Source organism: Trichoplax adhaerens, genomic scaffold, assembly GCF_000150275.1.
Source record: "Trichoplax adhaerens TRIADscaffold_2 genomic scaffold, whole genome shotgun sequence".
Lineage (NCBI taxonomy): Eukaryota > Metazoa > Placozoa > Uniplacotomia > Trichoplacea > Trichoplacidae > Trichoplax > Trichoplax adhaerens.
In genome coordinates, this window is record NW_002060944.1 from 4,447,901 (window position 1) to 4,471,095 (window position 23,195).

Consider the following 23,195-nt stretch of genomic DNA (forward strand, 5'->3'; position numbering starts at 1 on the left):
CTTCACAATTATCTGATAATGTTTAACTAAAGACAACAACAAAAGAACTTTAATCCATCGAGATATCAATAATAGATTAATTATGCTGTAAATAGACGATTTGAATAGAACAAAATTGCTTAAACGTATCAAGAAATTACTTTTCAATATTTAGATGATTTGTACTCTGATAGATAAATTATATTATTTGCATTGTAAGCCATTGTTGGGTCGCTCTAAAATGTCAAAATAAGTCTTATATCACTGTGCATAAATGTTAAGATCGCATAATTGATATGAATATAAAGGTATGTTAATGAAATCTATTGAATGTCTTGATAGTCATTGAAATATATTCGATAATGCAGAAATATTCATTTCTTGTCAGTTTAAACTAATTTTTTAACATTTCAGACCTGGGTTGATCAAATCAGGAAGAAGTATTGCAATAAATGTTCACTGGTAGATGATTAGATGGCATTAAGTTTGGCTATTAATTTATAAGGAAATTTGCATTTACAGTTATCGTATCCTAACTTTGAACTAAATTATTAAAATAAGGAAATAAATTATTACGCGATAAGTTTTACAAAGGGAAACTGGAAACTGCACTTATCGAGTAGCGAATTTTACTTTTCTATGAGTATCAATAATTATAATTATAGCTATTAAAAAATTTTGCGGTGTAGATGGTCAGTATGCTAAAAGTGCAATAGTTAACAATAAACAACTCAAACAATACATGACTAATAAGAAGCATGTAACATTTTTGATATATAACATCTTTAAAAGCGTAACGGTTTATAAGTAAACAAATCGAAACGATACATGATCAATAAGAAGCATATTTGATATACAGTATAACATCTTTAAAAATATACTGGTTGACAAGTAAATAAATCCAAGCGATAATTAACTAATAAGAGACATATAATATTTTTGTCATCGCTTCTGCTATGCAAGATATTAAGGAGAACGATGGCGATGCTATCATTTCGGCGCAGGCCTTTTGAGTTTTAATAAATGAATACGTTAATTTAATATTTAATTTCTAAATGCAGCTATGTGGAAATTAATCATCAAAGGAATACTAACACTGGAATTTACAGATTAGTCTAACGCAAATATACTGGGATATAAGCGATAACTAGTTTATTTTATTGAAAAATACGGCAACGTTATATACTATCCTACATAAAAATGCATCTCTTTGATAAGATTGGATTTTAATGTTAACTCTTTATATGTTTTATCAAGGTCTTTAGTAAATTGCATAATATAGTATCGTAATTAACTAAGATGCCATTATACACATACTATTGGTCCCTTCGCTGTTCAATTTAAATCATCATCGAAACTCTTAACAATACGTAATTTCACATACGGAAATGACGTCTACAAATGAATAAGTTATTCGTTTTCTAATAGCACTGCAAGAATTTGATCTTGACATTAATGGTGACTTGGTCGTAATTCTTGAAAATCGACATGATCTGGTTGCGTATAATTCTCATTGCCATATATTATTTCATAAGAAGAAATTCATCGTCATGTAGGTACCAAATTCGAATTTACAATAAAGATTACTGTTAGATTACTTCAAATTCTATTTACTGTATTGCAAGTGATGACTACATGAATTATATGAGAATAAAGAAGATCAGTTTTCATACTATAGAACAAAGGCGACAAAAAAAAAATATTTAGGAATGGATAGAGCACCGGTATTAAACCTATCTACATTTTTCATTCTTTAATTAATTTTGCATGAACTTATTTTTGCTTGATTAGTATAGTAAATAATAAATAACTTCTTCTTCCATGGTAGATAATGAAATGGGAATTCCTACCTTAGTTGATTATAATTGGAATTAATGTCAATTTGACTGATGATCTTTGTTCATGATAGTCAGACTATACTTAAAATAATGCCTACTTTTCCATTTGAATGACACCAAGTCTTAGATTGTGACAACTATCAAATTTGGGCGAAGCAAGAAATAGATTGGATGAATAGTAATTAATTATTATTGAAAGACGGTATTAGTAAAGCCTTATCTATTCATAGTACTACAGAAACGATTTTATTAATTCGACAAATCGAGCGAAATACTGCCAAGATAATGATGTAACTTTATTTTGGTAAACTAGTGTAATGATAGGTATGTTACAACAAGATCGATTTTATCATAATCTTGAGCTTAATCGATCAAATGCATGCTATTAGAACTAACTGAGATGACTGAACGCTTTCATCAAAACAAATCCCAAATTGCTTGTGATTAGGTAGCTGTAGGTATACAAAAGAATGTTAAGTTAAGTTATAACCGCTGATATTATCCATTTAGACATTATAGAAGCATATCTGATTTATTATTAATATACTTTATGTTGTAGATGATCCTAGGTCCTTGTACATCAAAAGACATCGGTAGTACTTCTACGGATACCTTCCGAGATAGTGATATGCATCTACTTTTTTGGTTCACAGCAACATGAACTGCGTATTTTAGTATGGAATCCCCAAGTGGAGTAAATAATTTATACCTTGTTAAGGATAGGGAATCCGGTAGGTTATACTTTTCGCTTCAGAACTACTAAGGCAGAGTCTATTAGTAGTTTGAAAGGTGTTGATATATTGCAACTCGGAATCAAGCGTAATTTAGTAGACCGCTGGTATGAATTTATATAATGGTGATGGATTCTACTAACATGGATGCGTTAGCTTCCATGCAGGAGGTTCTGCACTGGAAGAAATCATTATTATTATGTAAAAGCCATTGACGGCACAACAGTTAAAGGTGCATGTCCTGCTTTGCTATTAAAATTGGAGTATTTCTATTTAAATTAAAAGTTCTTGAACACACATTACTTTGTTGTGAAATACTTATCATAAAGAATTGTTATATAATTATAATTTTTACAAGGCGAATTGATTTATAATATGTACCGAGCGCAGCGCTTTGATATTCTCGCTTTTTGTAAGCGATTTAATGGTAGATACTAGGAGTGGTACTGCTTTTTATTTCATTTTTTTCTACATACATAGTAACGCACATTTTTCTACCCTGTACCCAAATGTTCACTTAGATTTTAAGATATAAATAAAATTACAATTTAATAGGCATTATAACATAGTTTAAAATAGGAAGATAAACTTCTTAAGGGCAGAAGGTTATTAGCCTTTTGAATTGTACGGCATATAGCAATAAGACAACATCTCCAGTTACAGATTAGCTGTATTTCTTCCGTCATAAGGCTCAATTAGTGATAATTCTAGAAATAAATGATGGGAATGGGTAGCATAGATACCAATTGTAAGAATAAGTGCCGATGTTATTCAGCTATCAGCTGTTGTCATCAATTGATTCTAAGTTAGTTCGTAATATAAGAGATTAGGATATACTCGTATTCTCAGCTATTTCTGTATTGCTTATTAAGAATTTTAGTCTTCTTGGTAATATTGAAGTACTAAATGTCGGTCAGTTTTTGTATATCGTGAATGTGATTCATCATGTCAATTATATCTTGCATCTATTAATGGTAACTAATGATCAGTTTCTATACGGTAGTACAATTCTCTTTGGATACGATCACAAATTAATACAAAATTCTCATTGAGGGCATGCAAGTAAGATTATTGATCCTACCGTTATATGTCGTCACTGTTTTAGTATTATTGTGAACTACGATATCTAACTTGTAACTAGTTTAAATAATTAAATACTGATACTATTTGTAATAGACAGTAAAATTACATGAAGAATAAAGCAATCACTGCTCTCCTGAGTATAGAAGAAAAGTGGATACCAACAGTAACAGAGTAATTGGTAAGTTAATTGCTACTTTAAAAAAATATAGATATTAAAAATTAAAGTCAATTACGTCGTCAATAAAGTTAAGGCCGGACTGTCGAAAAATAATGATGATCAGTAATATTGATCTGATGTGATGACAGATATTGCCATCTTACTTTTTTGACAACAGTCGACAGCTGGCCAAAATTGACAAAAAGGTATAGTGTGATTTCCTATGGTGTCATGACAGTATCTATAAATTAAGATAAGCTGAAGATAATGGAATTGGTAAGATAGGTAGATAGTTATCGCCATTAATTTCTATCGCTACCTATTCATACTGTCATAACATCAGTTTAATGGAAGAACGTTATTGATAGATCGCTATTGTAAAAACAGTTCGATAGAAATTATGAAGAATTTGTGAAAGGAAAATTTTGGATAATACGTATATAGTTTTGATGATATGATAATTTATTGCATTTGATTTTTTAATAATCTATTAACGGGGTCAGTCCTCCATTTTATTGAAAATTTTTCATTTTATTATGCGACAGGTGGCGCTGTTACCATTCATTTCGGCAACTATTGATAATATCGTTTTGGTGACATAAGATCGAAGTACAATCTGGAAAGGTATTAAAATGAACTACAGTTATAATGCCCCATATTACGGTTGATCGGAAGATAAAGCAGCTTAATTGATTACCTAATTAGATAAATGGCACTTCTATATCATTCACTACCTCATCAATCATCGCTTCACTTTGTTAGAATAGAACTGACGTTATGAAAAAATACATATTTTTATATTTTATGAAATTAAATGATATTCAGCTATTCTATCCGAAGTGATAGTTCGCTAATGGTTTTTTAATAACGTTATCAAGCGTACATGATAGAGTTGATAATGAAATTAATTGCTATGCTTTATACTGTACATTAAGGTTAATAATTATATTTGACTGTATCTTCGAATAGACAATCACTGTATGAATATGCTTAACTTACTTATTTAAAGGTTAAGAAATAAGTTTATAAAACGGTTTTTAAACTAAACTATTGTTACCTATATCATACTACTTAATTGTAAATCCAGTATTCAAGTGCATTGTATTACAATTATATTTATTAGGGTGCGTAATAAAAGGTTGAGAAAGGCCAATATTTTGTATCATGATTTAGAAGTGATATTTGATCGTAGGTCATTATTTCATCTAAAAATAAGTTTTAATGAAGCAACGTTGCGATCAATTTATCGTTCGAATAACTGGCAATAATTTGAAATAGTAATTAGACTTGTATTTTGCATTTTCGGTGTTTTATTAGAGAAATTATAATTATAGCAGCACCCTGAAATTATTGCTACAATTACACTATTCTGTGTCATTAGTGGTACGACTAAAAAGTGCCAATATAAAACTGTAATTATGAAATGGATATCTTCATGAGCAAATATCATTATAGAAATAATAATCTGCTTTTCATAGGCAGTTACATCATCGCAACAATAGTAATGTAATTAACTCTTGCATTCATTTTATTGCTTACAGTATTTGTTATACGGAATCAGATAGTTATGTGTCCCATTAGTTTTACAAAATTAACTTTAGTAATTTATACTCATATATAGCTACATCGATCAATAAAAATATATTATAGCATGTAATTTAGTATAATTTTTCTGTTAGGGTGCTGCATTGAAATTTAAAGTACGGTTAGAGCAACGTCCTCGTATCATAGATCAGCATATACAGTATTGGTAGCATGCTATAATATACTGTAACTACTCTAAAACTATGTAATATTTTATTACTTACCAAATGGCTATTATCAAAAAGAGTGAAGAATTAAGCATCATGAATTATAATTTTCGAACCTTGAATGATGAAATTAAATCAAAATCTTTATATCATGAATTTCGTCATATCATACGTAAATTATAATTCTCGAACCTTGACTAATAAAGGTGAATCAAAATCTTTACACCATAAGTTTTGACACGTTTTGATTAAGTTTTAACTTAATTTGTTTTATTAAGATGTAATTGGTATCATTATCGATAATTATAATTATTATGCTGTATGCATTATATGTGATGACTGATAATATTTTTGGCTATAAGATTTGATTCTGTCAGTGAATTTTTACGTACTTTGAGTTTATGTTCGTTACATGGAGATATTCAGTCTTCTACAGTTTATTATTCAGCCTTCATCTACTTGTAATTACATTGCCTTAATATTATAATTTTTGACTTGGATACAAACATCGAATTATTAGTTAGGAATATAGATAACTATGGAATCGAAGTTTTACCAACCAAATCATCATCTTAAAACATTATAAGAGAAGACTATTGGTTAATTCTAACAACTGCGTTAGTGGTAGTCTTTTATCCATTTTATAAACAACCATATAGATATACATTGCAATGTGGAATTTATTGAGAATAGGAATGTTATAATATTTTCTTATCAAATTCTATCCTTTAAGTCGACTTTTTTCAATTTCTTGTTGGACTAGGATAATAACTTACGTCGTAGCTAGGCAAGACTCAGTAGTGATTTATTGTTCCAGTGCAAATAGCTTTCTATTGTAGTTTATTAATTTTGAGTAGCAATTTGATTACTAAGTATATGTAAACTTTAACTAGAGTTATCATTTAAATATCAAAAAGATGCCTTAAAAGATTTTAGCTTTGTTTATTCCGTTCTAAATTTCATATATTTTCTAGCTCACCAATACTCCTGTAAGTTTTAGTTCTACCATAATTATGACATTATAAATGCTAGGGGGTGTTACATTGGAGCAAAAATACTGTTTAAAGTATCCAACTCTACAGTAATGATATCCTAGATTACAAATTTTTATTGCTTTGTGGTAGCTATTCTTATTACCAAACTGTAATTATTAAAGGTAAATACAGCGGTAGCTATGATGTTATATATAGGGCAAGAATCGCTTTTACAAGAGATTGAAATTGCATGTTAGTATCTTTATATATCATCACTTAACTATTTCATTATACGAGTATTAAATATATTGTGGGAATATGCAATCTGCAATCATGTAATATATGTTTCAAGCTTTGAAATATCTAGTTAAAAAAAATATAATAAATTTTTCGAAAACTTTACTATTCGTATGATGCATAGAATTAGCAAGTTGTAATTGAGTAGAATTAATTGGACATTAAAACAACCTATTATTATATTAAGCCCACATAAATGTAATAATAGTATTTTTTTCAACCTGAAATATTAAAATTTTCTGATTTGAGGCTGAATATAACTTGAAGCACTCTGTAGATATACATGTTTGTACGATAATATAGTAATTTGATATCTTATATAATATCATATGCTTAAAGTAATTTATCAAAATAAAATTGCGGTAAGTTTAGCAAGTATTCAACATTTTGTCAATGGCCGTAAATCAATGTTATAATCGTCATATAAAGTATTGAAAATTGTTATCAATTTAGACCAATTACTAAATACCACTACCGATATACAGCATATCAACCATAAATATCCCAAAAGTTTTATATAGCTTTTGACGTGACAGATTTTAGTCTTTGTAATTACTTTGTATTTCGCTTGATTAGGTACTAATCGAAAGATGAGATGGAAAATATTTAAAATATATATACCAAACGTAAGTTGAGTCTGCTATTATAGCCAGTAAAAGTGATGAGATGGCAACGCTAAACGAATATTTAAACGTGTATAAAATTATTTTGAAGTGCCTTCTTTGAGTTCTAAATAAACTCCTATAAGCTGTTAATGGGCTTACCAATTATTTACTTATGCAAAAAATGATTATTGCGGAATCATTAATTCTAACGAAATTCTGTGCATGATATCCTTGTTACAAATTTCCTTTGTAACAAGAAGCCGGGTCTTAAACACCATCTTCACTAGTACTCGTGTTCCTAACTAAGTTAGGGACCTATCGTAGTTGAACTAACTCTCAGCTACACAAATAAGCTACTAATGAGTAATAGGTTTAAATACTTTACTTTATTTTCGTTAATCTTAGTCGTAAAATGTACTAAAGAAAAACGTAAGAATATTCTTAGCAATAATAGTCAAAAGATCCTGCAAGTGACTAACTGGAACTGAGCAGCTAAGCTAGTGCTCGGCTTTTTATAGTCTCGACCAACGCCGATGGTGCACTTGTGAATATTCTTGATATAGCGACTTACACTGTACAGTATACATATCCTAGTAAAGCAGTTAGAGCCTCAAGGCTCTGCAAAGTAATTGCACCTTACACTTAAGGTGTTATTAATTAACGTTTACTGACTAATTCACATCGAGTTTAGATCGTTTATAAATTTTATGATTCATTTTGGAAATGACTTAGAAGATTACATCATTGATTTTATAATGAAGTTTTCCTCTGTCATACACATATCTATTAAATAAGCAAAGCATAGGCTCTTCCTGATACTTTTTTAAACGAAGTAGTAGTATCTATCAATAACAATTTAATAATTGACCTCTCAACATTAACTAAATTCGATTTCTGCTATTTTAGAATCATTCTCTTCCTACTACGATAAATGTTTACAGTTCATTTGAACTATATCTATATGAAACTTATAGTTTTATCATTAACTATAGTAATGCATTATAAATATCAGCCCATAATATGATGTTAGTGATTAATTATCAAGAGAAGTTAGTTATTAATTTCATTTAGCATTGTGCACCGGTAGACAACAGAATTATTCTCTAAATAGAAGGATAACAATCCATAATTAGAAATGGATGAAGGTGTGAAATTTCAGGGTCTACTTCCATAGATACTGCAAAAGGGAGGAGTAGTGAAGAGGCTTTGACAAGGGTAAAAATTTTTGATAATATTGCATATACAGTCGATAATATCATTCTTTCATTGTTGAATTAATAAGTTGGTCTTTGTCAAAAGTTAGATATAAAATGCTTCCTAGGCTATCTCAGTTTAGATAGGGACTTACCTTAATCTGCTATGTGACGATTATCGCAAGTATTGGCTTTTGCTTGGCTTAAATACAATATCTAATTCATCCAGATTTATGTTGTTGAGTAATTCGATTTGGACATGTTTGGTAGTTCGTTTAATCATAAAATTGTTTTACCTGCAATGAAAGGTAAGATATCTGATAGTGGCTTGCCTTTTGTGCCGTTACTTTATATGCAGGTTTGAGATATTTTTATTTCAGAGTTATGATAAATTTTTTTATTTTAATCGATGACGCATTTATTGCTATTATCTGAGTCAAAAGGGACGATGATCTATCAATATTATTCAATAATAACGTGCTTAAATTACAGTAATGTTGTTCAATATAGAATTGAGTCTTCCATTTATAACACTTTGGACAAATGGTATATAACTTTTTTTTGTTTTATACTATAAATTAAATATGAGTATCTTTGAAGGTAAAATTTACGATTCTATAGTATGAAGACATGCAATAGAAAGTTTTCATTTTATCATTACTTTAAAGTAAATAAAATTTTTATCCGTGTTGAGAAATCCGTAATAATTTACAAAGAAAATTGTCATCAATTGACTATCTTTCCAATAACTGTTTATCAGTTTTCTAGTTCGTAAATTAGCAAGTGAAGAGACTCTATTATTTATTATCGCCGCTATATTAAGCCGCTAATAGAAAGAATTAAAAGTTGACGACCTCAAAGTATGTAAGCAGGAGGAGTTTCTACATCAAGATCTACTATTGATCTCTAGTCAAGTCCTATTCTTGCAGCGATGTAACACCATTTTTAGAAATGTTTTATCATATTGAATACACCGATTATTGAAGTATTTTACTGGTGATAGCTATTAGTGTTCTGCATCAAAGACTACTTTAGAAATGTTTGTTGATTGATGATACAATCTTAATTTTAATTCTGATAAGTGTTAATTATTTTAGTTGAAGGAGCAGGAGATATTCAACACATACATACACCGATACAAATACTTTTCTACTTTTCTTCTATGACAGTGTTTACTGAACCTGATAGTTGATCAGATGTTTATTACTGGTTCTTTGTTCCGATAAGAATTCGGAATTATAGGTTTTAGCTTAGAATATTGCACATTATTTCAATTTACATTATCGCCAATATAATTGCTAACTATTATAACTGCGGGTTTCTATCATAAAATGTATGATCATTTACAGCATGCTCTAAGTTGATCTTTTACAGTATTACTAGACCTAATATTTGAGCTACAGAGCTGGAAACACTACTACATCGATACTTTTAATGTTCAATACAACATCGAGTTTAAAATGGACTACAGTTAACCTTAATATTGAGCACTAGAGTTTTTAATGTCTACCGAATACTATATCTAAGATGGACAACATCAGCGTATTATTTTATGCTAAAGTAAACTGCTGCGATAGCAAAAATGAGATTTTATCCAAGTTCACGCTAATGTCTGGAAATAAATGAAGTAGAGTCGAGCCGAAGTATCATAATTATATATTTCGGTAGTGGATTAAAAAGTGAAATGATCGATCTACGACTACAGTATAGCCGATGAAGGAGAATTTGACATATTGTGCAGTATATCGTTTTAGTTTTGTCCATTTGAAATACTAGTATTTCTAAAGTTGACGTAGTCTAGAGTTCTGCTTTGCAAGCTTGCTTTCATCCCTGATTAAAATAGGATGTAAAGCCCTGAGTCGATTTCATTAAAAGTAGAGTGTAGTCCACCGTGATGTTTGCTTACAACTCTCCCCCATGGCTTATCTGATCACGGTTATGGTTGTTAATTTAGAGTATTTTGGATATTTTCGAGCTCGGATACGTGATAATTTAACGTTTATAATAGTTACATATGGATAAAATTCTGCTTTTACAAGATCGAACATTATTCCTATCGTACATCCTTTAATTTGGCGTGTATTAAAATTATGATATAATTGATGATCTTCATTTGAGCTGGCTACACTTTAAGCGAGCTCGTATTTGAGATATTTTGAATGAGTTGGCGCGTTGTGATTCGTGCCTAACTGTCCACCTTATCGTTTACTTTTCTCCTTTTTGGGATAATTAATTAAATCAAATCTATCTACATCTGCGAAGATGTGTTTTATAAAGGGATGTGTATGTTTGTGTACTTGTTAGAGTACTGCAAAGCAGCTTGAATTCTAATATCTAGAGGAGTATATTCATTTTAAGTGCTAGACTGTACGACTAGTGGATATGTAGTAACCTCATCGACCATGTTACTGTAACTAGCCTTACTTTACAGACGAATTTGTAAGACTGCCCTGCACTTATACACCAGTGGATTATACCACTACATTTCGATTTTCTGTACCTAGTGCTCTATTCTATATATTAAATTCGGTCAATGTAGTCGTATTTAGGAGATGTTCTTGACCATCGTCTCAAGTATAAAGTGCTAAAATGATGTTATTTAAATTACTATCGGAAAAAGATGCTACTAATGATACGGCTTCACCTTTAAAATCGACGTGACTGTTGTTAAAAATGGACATTCTTTCTCAATCCTAACTATCAATGAATGAAATTGACGATATTGCTCCTGTATTCCCCCATTTTTGTGGCTCATGCAATATTTTTAGTCAGTCAAATTATACACATTGGCTTCAAAATGGAAGGAATTTTGTATGAATACAGTCAATCTGTATCTTGGACATTGTCGCGAATATCTTGAATCCATATTATTGTATTTTATAATAGCCACTATTACAAATGAAATTTGTATCATTTGAGTGCACTTTGTTGAACTGGAATAACTATATCAATATTGTGCAACATTTCAACATTGATTGGGGCATACTGTGGCTAACTTTAGGGATTGATCAGAATAACTATGCAGCACCCTTCCGTGCCTACCGTAGTATCCAGCTTCTCTCTGTCTAGACTGTAACGCTGTTGTAAGAGAAGATTCCTTCAACAATTTTGCATGGAGGTACGCCTATCTTGACGGGTAGGGTACTAACAGGCGAATGAAAAGTCCATTTTAGTTTCTAGAAAGTGATTTCCTAATGTATGGTGGTACCATACATTATAACTTCCTAAGCGGCAAAGTAAAAGTGTCAAGAATGTGTATCTAAATCTACATTCTGAAAGTGTCAAGAATGTGTATCTAAAATCTACATTCTGAAAGTGTCAAGAATGTGTATCTAAATCTACATTCTGAAAGTGTCAAGAATGTGTATCTAAATCTACATTCTGAACGTGTCAAGATTGCAGTGTTGAGTCTATTGAGTTGTGACTTGGCAAGGCAAGATAGAGGTTCAAAACCATTCCAAGATCTGCAGATCGGAAAAGCAAGTACGGTACTGTAGAGTATACAGTACTGTATACAGTAGGGTTAGGGTTAAGGTTACTGTGTACAGTACTGTATACTGTACAGTATAGCAGTTGCCATTCGTTTGCACAGTACAAACTACACAGTCCTTTTTTTGATACTGTAGAGCTACAGTACAGAGCTCGTTTTAGACACTTTTCAACTGGGAAATGTCACTAAAACCATACTGTAGACTACACCTAAACTAAAACCATACTGTTGACTACGCCTAGACTTTACCATACAGTACAGTAGACTACTGTACACCTTTGTTTTACAGTGTACAGTGTACAGTGCACTGTACTGTACAGTGGGTCAAACATTGTAAAACCCTGCGTGTCCCATCGGGCCGCCGTACACTACTATACAGTACAGTACAGTAGAATAAGCCATACTGCAGCTGTCTGTCTCTGCCATGGACCACAGTACTGCAATGCGAGTACTGTAAGCTTTTGCTTTACGAGTTTACGTTGTACTGTACGTTTTGAGTCATCCAATACAGTCGAATGTCCGTTGTCCAGCAAACTTTTTCATTTTTGGCTATTAGCGTTGGACTTTGAAAGTTGCTCTTCTTTTCTTTCACAAGGACAGTGTATGGACTGTAGGGTACAATACTATTCACTGTCCAGTACAGTACACAATACTGTATGAGGTCAGCAGGAGATTGCTGACTTACTGTACAGACAGACGTACAGTACAGTACAGTACAGTACAGTACTGTACAATACCGTACAGTGTATGTACTGTACACTGTACAGTACAGTACTGTAGTATAATGAGGGACTTCACTAAAGTTTCCTTTTTAGTACTGTAGTTCCTGTACTGTGTTCTACACAAACAACATCCAGTTCAAAACTATCACAACGCTCACTGTTGTATACAAATTCCTAATCGTACTAAGTAGAAAATGAGTACCTCAGCTATGGCACTACAACGCGTTCACGTGACCTCTGACTGAAAAGAAAAAAGACTTGACCAGTCCATAGCGACACCGCGCTCATTTAGGGACTTTTTCACTAAAGTCTACATACATCGTCGTTGCGGCAGACTTGGAACAAGACATTTTCAATTTTAGGTATCTGGCGTTTATCGTCTACATCCTTTCAATTTTGTTGGTAGTTTTAGTCAGGATAAGCATGCTGGCTGTTAGCAAAAGATTTAGTCATATAATGGCAAGAACTAAAGTAATATTTTTCCACTATCGCAGTACCCGATTGAAGAAGATCTGTTATCAATTCATCCATTATGGCCGAAGTAGATCACGAATTGTTGGACTACGATGAAGAAGAAAATGATGCTGCAGAAGAGTTGGAATCCGCTACTACCGGTAACAATAAGGAAGTCAAAGGCTCATATGTGAGTATTCACAGTTCAGGATTTAGAGATTTTCTTCTCAAGCCGGAATTGTTACGTGCCATCGTCGACTGCGGTTTTGAGCATCCTTCAGCGGGTGAGTGAGTACTCCGTTCGAGCTATAGGATTTGATTCTAGCTTTTTGTCACTGAAAGTCAATTTTTCTCTACTCTATCCATGTTTTTCCACTCCAAAATGCAACATGATTTTCTGCTTAGTACTATCACACTCACTCTACTGCTCTCACAAGTTGATATCATAAAATTGCCAATGCTCTTTGCAAAATGACTTGAAGTTGTTGATTAGTGATACGGTACTTTTAATTGTCCCGTGTTGAAGACAGTCGTGTACGATTCAATATGTTGGCGCGCAACAACTGTGCTCATTGTTTGTTCTATGTTGCTGTAGTATAATGAGACTTGGTTCATTCTTAGAATGATTTGCATAGTCTATACTGTACTCTTTACTCGAAACGTAGGCATTTTTAAACTAAAGAAATACAAAAAGTGTCTAGTTTAATTTAGAAGTATCCTTGCTAATTACTGACAATGACCGTCAAGATTTGCTAAGTGGATCTTGACGGTCCCTCGTAACTGACAATATTCTAGCATGCAATTTTAGTTTAAAATAGATAGTTTGATTTTGTCAGTTACCATTGATGATAGTACTGTATATCTTGATGCTTTGCAAATGGCTATAAAATGATCTATTTTTGGTTGACAATACAGTAGTTATATTGATCAATTGCTTACCTGAGTGTATCTTGACGGTCCCGTACTGACCAAAGTCTAGCATTAGCATGCATTTAGCAGACAGTTTCATGTTGTCACTTACCATTGGTGATAGCACATCTTTAGGCTTCGAAAGTTGCAGTAAAATAATTTATTTTTTGGCTGACGATACAGCAGCTCTATTGTCAATTTCTGACATTATTTTTACCCTCTTTTCATCATGTCTATACTATGGATTTGGCCATTTTAGTGCAACATGAATGTATCCCTCAGGCTATATTAGGCATGGATGTTATTTGTCAAGCTAAAAGCGGTATGGGTAAGACTGCTGTCTTTGTCCTTGCGACATTGCAGCAGCTCGACCCTGTCGATAATGAAGTTAGCGTGTTGGTTCTATGCCATACGCGTGAACTCGCCTTTCAGATTAGTAAAGAATACGATCGCTTTTCCAAATACATGGATAACGTGAAAGTTGCTGTCTTTTTTGGTGGTATCAACATTAAAAAAGACCAGGCAACGTTGAAGAGTAGCTGTCCACATATTGTCGTGGGTACGCCTGGCAGAATGTTGGCTCTTGTACGCGAAAAATCATTGAACTTGAAAAATTGCAAACATTTTATTTTGGATGAATGTGACAAAATGTTAGAACAACTTGGTAAGTTTCTTATCTCCAAGTAGAAGGGTTTCGTCTGACGTGAACGTTGACTAATTCCATACAAATACATTAGTGAAGAGACTTTCATATAGTTTAAAATATCAGCGAATAATCAACCAAATTGATATACGCGTATTGTCTATCTTTTGACTTGCAGATATGAGGCGTGATGTACAAGAAATATTTCGTATGACACCGCACCAGAAGCAGGTCATGATGTTTAGCGCTACGTTATCCAAAGAAATACGTCCAGTTTGCAAGAAATTTATGCAAGATGTAAATATCAACCTAAACTGTAACTACTACTACTACTTGAATACGCCAACCAATATCATCGCCACCTTCTCTATACCTTTCCTTATTACATGCATTACCGTTAGTGTACACTGGATCCATGTTTTATTATATACTGTGCCATCATGACCGGCAGCTACATTGATTACTTTGTTGCCAAAAATATAATCTTCGCAATCTACATGTTCCCTTCTGAACAAGAAATAACTGTTCACGACAGATAGCGTCAGTACTAGTTATCTGTTCCGTACGCCTGAAGTTAAAATTAGGGCAAGTAGCCATACATACCCACTCGGCATGCCTTGATAGAAAACGATATGGCCCGTCGGCTGTTGATGCACAAGTCAGAATATAAGCTCGCTGACATGATCTATGGGCAGAAAGCTCACCCTAGCTAGGTGTAGCCGTGTCCACGCTAGAATCTAGATAGCAAAGCAACCTATCATGTCAAAACCCAAGTTTTTCGAAGTTGGAATGGACGCCTTGCCAGAATTTGGTTTAAAAGGCGGCGAAAATTATTGAACTGTGCTGTATCGTTGAAGGCATTTTTTTTTGTACCAGTGGAGGTTACTACTTAGTGGTTACTGCACTATATGAGTCTTGCATTAACTAATTGGCTTTCGTTCTTCTATGTGGTATACGTTCAATAGTCTTTGCTGACATAATTTGTTTCCACGTGATGTTGTAACTTCTACTTCATCCTACGTGTATTACTATACTATCTTGGACAAAAAACAAAGATTTTAATTATGCCTTTTGTTTAAAACTGAAAATGTATTCGCCTTTACAGTTCAGTTACAATAACTTAGTTTTATGTAGCACCAATTCTGTGATCTTCATAGGCTTGGATAGCTTATATGATATTGTCTTGCAGTGGGAATGAACTTTGTTTATAGTTTAATCATGTTTGTGACGAAAGTTATGGTTATGAAAGGACTTGGAAACGAATGGTGCCGTAGGGTTACTTTTTGCAGTAGACAGTAAAGTTCTGCGTGATGATTTGTTCAAACAGCTACAGTAGTACGTTACATTGATCATTGTAAAGGTAGCAATGTTTATCATGGCAATTCATTTCCTTTTAATGCTCATATGTTTTTATAGCCATTTTGTAAAATAATTTGAAATTTTTTACAGAATGGATTGATGCGAGTATATTTCGTTTTTTGCAAATTAATATGGATAATGATACCGTGTTAAACAATTCATGACTTGATTAATGGATACCAAGGAACAGTTCATCGTTTTTCGTTTGAATCTACTTCAACGTTTGATCTATTTAATGCTATATAATTGCGTAGTAAGATACCCAATAAGCAACGGATTGACTAAGCTATGGCGAACAAATCGTTTAGAAGAAAAGTATTTATTAATTCAACTTGAAGGTTGTTACAACTATATCTCTGTCTCTCTTTCTCTCAGCCTATGGAAGTATACGTGGATGATGATACCAAGCTAACGTTACATGGTCTACGTCAACATTACGTAAAGCTTAAAGATCATGAAAAAAATCGCAAGTTATTCGACTTGTTAGATATCTTAGAGTTCAATCAAGTTAGTAGAACGTCACAAAAATGAAACTTTGACCTTTCTATAAAATGATAGAATTTCAATGCATTTTATGGCAATTTTACTAAAAGTCGTTAAATGGTCATAGGTAATCATCTTCGTCAAATCTGTCCAACGTTGTGTCGCTCTAACGCAGTTACTTGTAGAACAGAACTTCCCTGCTATTTCAATTCATCGCGGAATGTCTCAGGAGGACCGGTAATAGGTTTATTTTCCAGTAGATAAATGTAAAGATTGTTGAGTATGAAGAGACTATACTTGTTCCATACCGCAGATTGAAGCATTATGGTGAATTTAAGAATTTCAACAAACGGATCCTAGTTGCTACGAATTTATTCGGACGTGGAATGGATATTGAACGTGTTAATATAGTATTTAATTATGATATGCCAGAAGATTCCGATACTTACTTGCATCGGGTACAAATATTTATGCGATTAATGTTTTTGCATGTATTAGTTTTTAAGAATACCTTGTGATTACCATAGGTTGCACGTGCTGGTCGTTTCGGAACTAAAGGTCTAGCCGTTACATTCGTGTCTAGCCAGGAGGATGCGAAAATTTTAAACGAAGTTCAAGATCGCTTTGAAGTTAGCGTTGGTGAATTACCAGAAGTGATCGATGTAACAACATACAGTAAGTGAAAATAGCAATGATTGAATCCTATAATGAACAGATGTCCCGAAGTATTTCTAATTATTGCTTTTTCTTTCCATTTCAGTCGAACTTCACTAATGACCGAGTACTTGTCCTATTTGTATTTTTATCGGAGTCCAGTATGATAGGACTGTTTATTACAATAGTAATTTCCTGTAATTTACTTTACAGTGTAGCAGTCTTCATAATTTAATTTGTGATTTAGCACACTGTTTACTGTACTGGTAGTATCGAATTATCATCCCTACGTATACTGTATTGTAGTATAATAAAAAGATCTTAATTAATTAATTATCAGCGTATATAGTTCTTCATTTAGGAAAGGAAATAAATTATTGCTGATACATGGAATTCGCTTAACAGTTAGTCATAGTCTATGATGCACTATCAATTCCTGCAACTAGATATCGTTTTCTTGTATATTAGCGACAATACAAGATAATTTGAGTTGTTTATATATAGTCCGCGTAACACATTACAAATATGTGGTACTATACTTCAGTTTTTATATAAGTACCCAAAATAAAGCCATTTGAACACTTGAAAATAGTGATTGGCAATGGTATGAATTATGTTGAGTTCGTGGTGGTAATAATCATGCATGCAGATTGCTTCATAGGAAGAGTTAGTGCTGTATCCCATCAATATTCGTATGCAATAGCACTTGTTTCACTCAAGACACGTTTACAAATTTATGTCTCATACAAATGCGATATTCACGTAGTATCAATGTCAGGATAATAACGGCTTTTAAAATAATGCGATGACTTATCAATTTTATTATAATATTAATATTACACTTCCACTTGGGATACAGTAATACTTTCTCGATTCATTGGAAATATAAGATCATTAAGTAGATTAAAACGGAAACTAGTAGTAATCCCTGATTAAATGAGACATAAACGCATGTTATGACCAAGTATCCATTTGGAGTCTCTTACTTTGTTGCAGATTTCGAATATATTCTTCAGCTTCTGATTCAGATTTATTTCCATATTTCTTTACAATCGCTACCAAAGTGTCCGTGACATCAGTTGGCATTCTCTTTGAGTTACTATAGTTGAGCAAATATATTCAAGATTATTATTATTGAAGGTACTCACGTTAATGTTAAATTACGTTACTGGCAACGCTTATGTCGAATAAACATTAGTGATTTACCCAGCTACATATATGTAGGCTCTATCTTCATATATATTCTTAAAAGCCAATTGACCATTTGCCAACATTTTATGTTGCACGTAAACTTTACTCTCCTGAATAATTCATACGTAATTAATAGTGGAACGATTTAAAACAGGAATTTGGCAAGCAAGCATTCTTATCAAATAAATCTTGGTGAATTCTAACACGCGTACTTATACTGCAGTTTTAACTATTTGTAAATTTAGACTGTTTTGGTTTGAAAATTGTAGTAATTTGAAAATAAGTTTATTAAAGAATACGCACTTGATCTCGTGAAAATGCAGTAAAGATAGTCACAAATCCTTTATTTTGAAAATCATGCCATTCATCAGCACAAAAAAAGTCCTTTTTCTGATTGCGGCAACCAAAAAAGAATACTGTTTTGCCTAAAACATCCCACGATTTTATTAGCGTAAATTACAGGACGAATTATTTAACAATTATGAATATAGCCTAAAATGCTAGGTACCCTTAATTCCGTCTATGACTCTATCTTGAATTACACTTCTAAAAGGTGCAGCCCCGGTTCCTAATAAACAACATCAACGTACTTATATGTTAATGGTGAAATCAACATACTTTTATTCGTAAAAATGCCAAATTCTGGTAACATTTCCCATGAAAACAATTAATTGTGGAGCCTTACCAGGGCCGATAAGAATTATCGATGTGGGTGTCTTTGGGAAAGTTATTGTTCCTTTCCTAGTCCATAATGGAATTTTTGTTGATTCTATAGTAGCAGAAAACACAATTGCTTTCCGGCATTAATACAGCTATCTTGACGCAGCGTTTACAATGTGCTAGATACTCATATATGTGTATATGCAGTATATATGCAGTGTATAGGCATTGCATTCTGACTCAGTTTATTAACATGAATCTAAGGATCTACCAAGGCAAAGATTAGTTATATACCTTTACTAGGATTTAGCGACGCCAACCAAGTGGAGCATAGTCCCTATATGTAAATATTCTTGTATTAAAGATCTTTTTGAAAAGTATTGAAGGCAATTAATAGCATTTTATTATCTGCGTATTTTAATGTACAACTGCACACGTTACTGATAAGTGGTAGTTTTAATTCTAACGTGTAGAGCAATACCTGTCTTGGTTTTTGTAGTTTCGTTTTATATTTTACTACTGCCATCAAGATATGGATCTCATCCGGATACATCTTAGGGTGAATAATACAGTACATTTAGTTCGTTTATCGATCTTAAATAAATTTAATTTAAAACCATAAATAAAATTTTGCCGTAAAAGTACATAAATAAAGTAATACTTTTAATGAAGAGGCAATAGAAAAGGCTCTCGCTTGAATTGGTGGGATTAAATCGAATAAATACTCAAATGGTACATGAGGAGCTGAATTTGGAAAATCCTGCAACACCTTTACGTAAAGAGAAATAACAAAAAATTTGACGTTGTTGTGGAGTTACATAAGTCTAAAACAGAAAGAACTTAGGACATCAATACAGCATTATATGCGCCTGTATCAAATTCACGGATACCTCTAATATCGTTCGCCTGGGTCTGTTGCAGTAAGAATATCTATCTTCCTACATACAGTATATGTATATCAGGCATTAGTACAGTATGATATGGATAATTTAAAACAATTAAATCAGAAAATAATTGCATAAAGTATATCACCTGTCCTTCAGGTGATGCAAATTCTTGCAGCTTTTCCTGTTCCAGTTCGTCAGTGGAAAAATATGACAATAATTCAAAAAAGTATCGCCTTGGAATTGAATTGATATCGAAAAAATATTTCACTAAATTTCTTATGGTAGGATTTGCTGGCAATTGCGGTAGAGGTATATCTAAATGTAAAACTATCTTATGACCATTTGATATAAGAGTCACAATTAATAACGTTTAAATAAAATTAGTAGTTACCTGGATCATTTTGTTGAAGAATAGCCGCCTTACTCCCATCTAAGTTCATATAGCTAAGGAATTCACTGACATTTTCATCTGCGTTACAGGGTTGAATCATAACTACGTCTCCAGGATAATACCTATAAATATGTGCGTATTAAGTATAATTAAAGATTCAAAAGTTATAGTGTAAATTTGATAATACAAATACATGTAGTCAGAGCATAAGGGTATTACTTTATTTTTGAATCCTTGATGGAAAATTTAATTAAACGAACATCTTGAAAATGGTCTTCAGAAGTGACTCTAGTGTTGCTAGTTAGTGGCGCAAGGAAAGGTTGATTTTTTGAGGGTGTTGTTTCGTTTCTTTTCGCTGTAAAATTCAAATAAAAGAATAGGAGTATATGTTAAACGAAATATAAAAGATATTTCCTTCTACCACTAACTATAAACTAAAAAATCAAAGAGTATTAGTATCCAATATACATGCTTTATTAATAATAAAATTAGACCTTCTGAGGATGAATTTTCAAACGAATGCCTATATCCTTCCGATAGGGCTACAGCGTACTTTGGTGACGGACTACTCATATGTATTTAATCACATTAACAACCGGTTATTCGCATAACGGAGTCAAATATGTCCATTTATAAGCTGAATAAATAAAAGTAATCACCGATATTATACGTACAGAACATTTTCATTGATTATTTCTTTACCCTGTGGAAGAGGTCTTATTTGTAAGATAACTTCCCACATATTTTTTAACCATGGATCGATGACGGCATCTGGTCTAATAGAATAAATATCATAATTTAAATCGTATGTTCATATAGCAATAGAAACACCATAGTTATACGATATTTCAAGATATGGCTAATGTAAGGTGAATGTAGTTAAAATAAAGAATTAACCCTAATTCATGTTGATCGTCTGCTTGTCCTAGGTGGATTAAGGGTACTGCCCCTAGTTGCATTAATCTTTTATATAGTTTTTTGGCCACAAAATTAAACCTATAATGCGTTGGTATGCAATAGATAGAATTAATTTTAAATTAATAGAAGCCTAATGTCTAGTAAGTGCAAGATAGCGACTGTAACCAATTATTATAAATCAACAATAAAAGTCAAGTAACAGTTTTACTGAAGTCAATGGTAAAAAGGTGAATACCTGTCGTCATTCTAACGAATTTATAAAACACTTTACTATAAGGTATCGTGAATACTTATAACTTAAAATACATAAAAACTGTCATGGAGTTACCAACTTTTGATAAGAAGAGTCTCCTAGGCCCAAAAGCGCGAATTTTAACGAACATAAGGATGTAGTGGGTAAATTTCGTCGGAGCAAGAATCTCCAGAATTGCTATAATCATTAAGAATTATTTGACGTTAATATTGACGAGATTGATATAATTTGCTGTTACAAAAGATCCGTTTTATACCATTTTTATTGGCTACAGTTTAAACCTGAGCATACAATATTCTGTCATCATATTCGCGTTGTACAGTAGTACGTTTATATTTATATTATAATTATAGTCGAGAATCGCAAAATGAAAAGTGTTTTTTAGTAAAAAACCTAATCCATTTCGTATTGCCACACAGCATACGTACTGTATACTGTTATGTAATATAAAGTCTAGACATCATATTTTGGATTCTATTGATACCAGGTAAGTTTTACTATAGGTGGAAATTGTTGTATTAGGAAAGTATTCAACTTTTACCTTCATATTGTCAGGTTCGTCTCCTTGGCCTGTCGTCGCGCATACCATGATTACCAAATTCTGATGTATCAACTGAGTCTATAGTATTGAATTGAGGCAGAAAAAAGTTATAGTTTGTGCAACTTGGATGATGGTCCAATTATTCTTGAATATTACTATATTGAAATATTTTGCTCAGCAAATAAGTAAGCGAAATATAATAAGCAGTGGGTTCTTTTAGTTTATTGTTAGTTTAGAACTGGTTGATCTTATGATTCGGCATTTAAAGCTACAGCAGAACTAATCTTCGAGATCTTTTATATTGCAAATCATTATTACGTCGACATGGAGGTTTGTGCTAACGTATAAACTATACTAGTTACAAGTTTACGATAGACGGTAGTGAGTTAGGCATTAAGCAACGTTAATTATAGGATAAAATGAGTAAAAAGCCATTACTGAATAGGCTAAATGATGACAGTATTCAACTCTTTCTGAATGAAGTAATACTGTATGTACTTACTACATCATAATCATCCATAGACGTCACTTTAACTGAGAAATATCTTCGGCGAGCATCTCTTCCGATCCGCTCAGCTACTTCACAAGCTGTACCCGTCTGAGATGCATATAGTACTAATAATGATCGATTTTGAGTGTCTCCAACTTTGTCCACTCCCATTGTGAGCAATTTACAGGTTAATCAAAATGCTCCTTCACTAATTGGCAACACCATTTACTCGAACTGACTCGATCGTTGCAAATGCTGCTCATAGGAATACTCAGTATTCGCGGGCAGTGAGACTTTTAAAGAGCTCTTAGGATTTCGGAATTCAAATAGGGAACTCCAATTAACTACTCGGTGTCAATTATTTGTTGTATTCGCCAAAAGAAGTTGACAAGACTATCAAGGAGAATGACCAACAATCGCTATCGGTTGCTAGGCGAATGATTGCAGAAGCTTGATTATAAAATCCAAATCATTTATTATGACACGAAATCGCATACAAGAGGCTAATCATCGATAAATGAATGATCAGCTTGAGCTTATAAC

General features: G+C 32.5%; 2 protein-coding genes across 2 annotated transcripts; one reads left to right on the forward strand and one right to left on the reverse strand.

Moving 5' to 3' along the window:
- Positions 1–13,352: 13,352 nt before the first annotated feature.
- Positions 13,353–17,441, forward strand: TRIADDRAFT_63649 (uncharacterized protein; the record flags this gene model as incomplete). The annotated part of the gene is made up of 8 exons (XM_002109371.1): positions 13,353–13,557; positions 14,442–14,846; positions 15,004–15,122; positions 16,560–16,691; positions 16,795–16,904; positions 16,981–17,125; positions 17,195–17,342; positions 17,428–17,441. The coding sequence occupies 8 exons, from the start codon at positions 13,353–13,355 to the stop codon at positions 17,439–17,441; spliced, it is 1,278 nt and encodes a 425-aa protein (XP_002109407.1).
- An 834-nt stretch (positions 17,442–18,275) lies between these two features.
- Positions 18,276–22,823, reverse strand: TRIADDRAFT_21380 (uncharacterized protein; the record flags this gene model as incomplete). The annotated part of the gene is made up of 18 exons (XM_002109930.1): positions 18,276–18,420; positions 18,528–18,622; positions 18,816–18,937; positions 19,021–19,080; positions 19,198–19,281; positions 19,467–19,509; positions 19,654–19,725; positions 19,834–19,941; positions 20,063–20,110; positions 20,205–20,374; positions 20,451–20,572; positions 20,670–20,805; positions 20,945–21,018; positions 21,125–21,226; positions 21,348–21,446; positions 21,701–21,798; positions 22,163–22,240; positions 22,665–22,823. 18 exons carry the CDS (start codon positions 22,821–22,823, stop codon positions 18,276–18,278), a joined length of 1,815 nt encoding a protein of 604 aa, XP_002109966.1.
- Between the last annotated feature and the right edge of the window lie 372 nt (positions 22,824–23,195).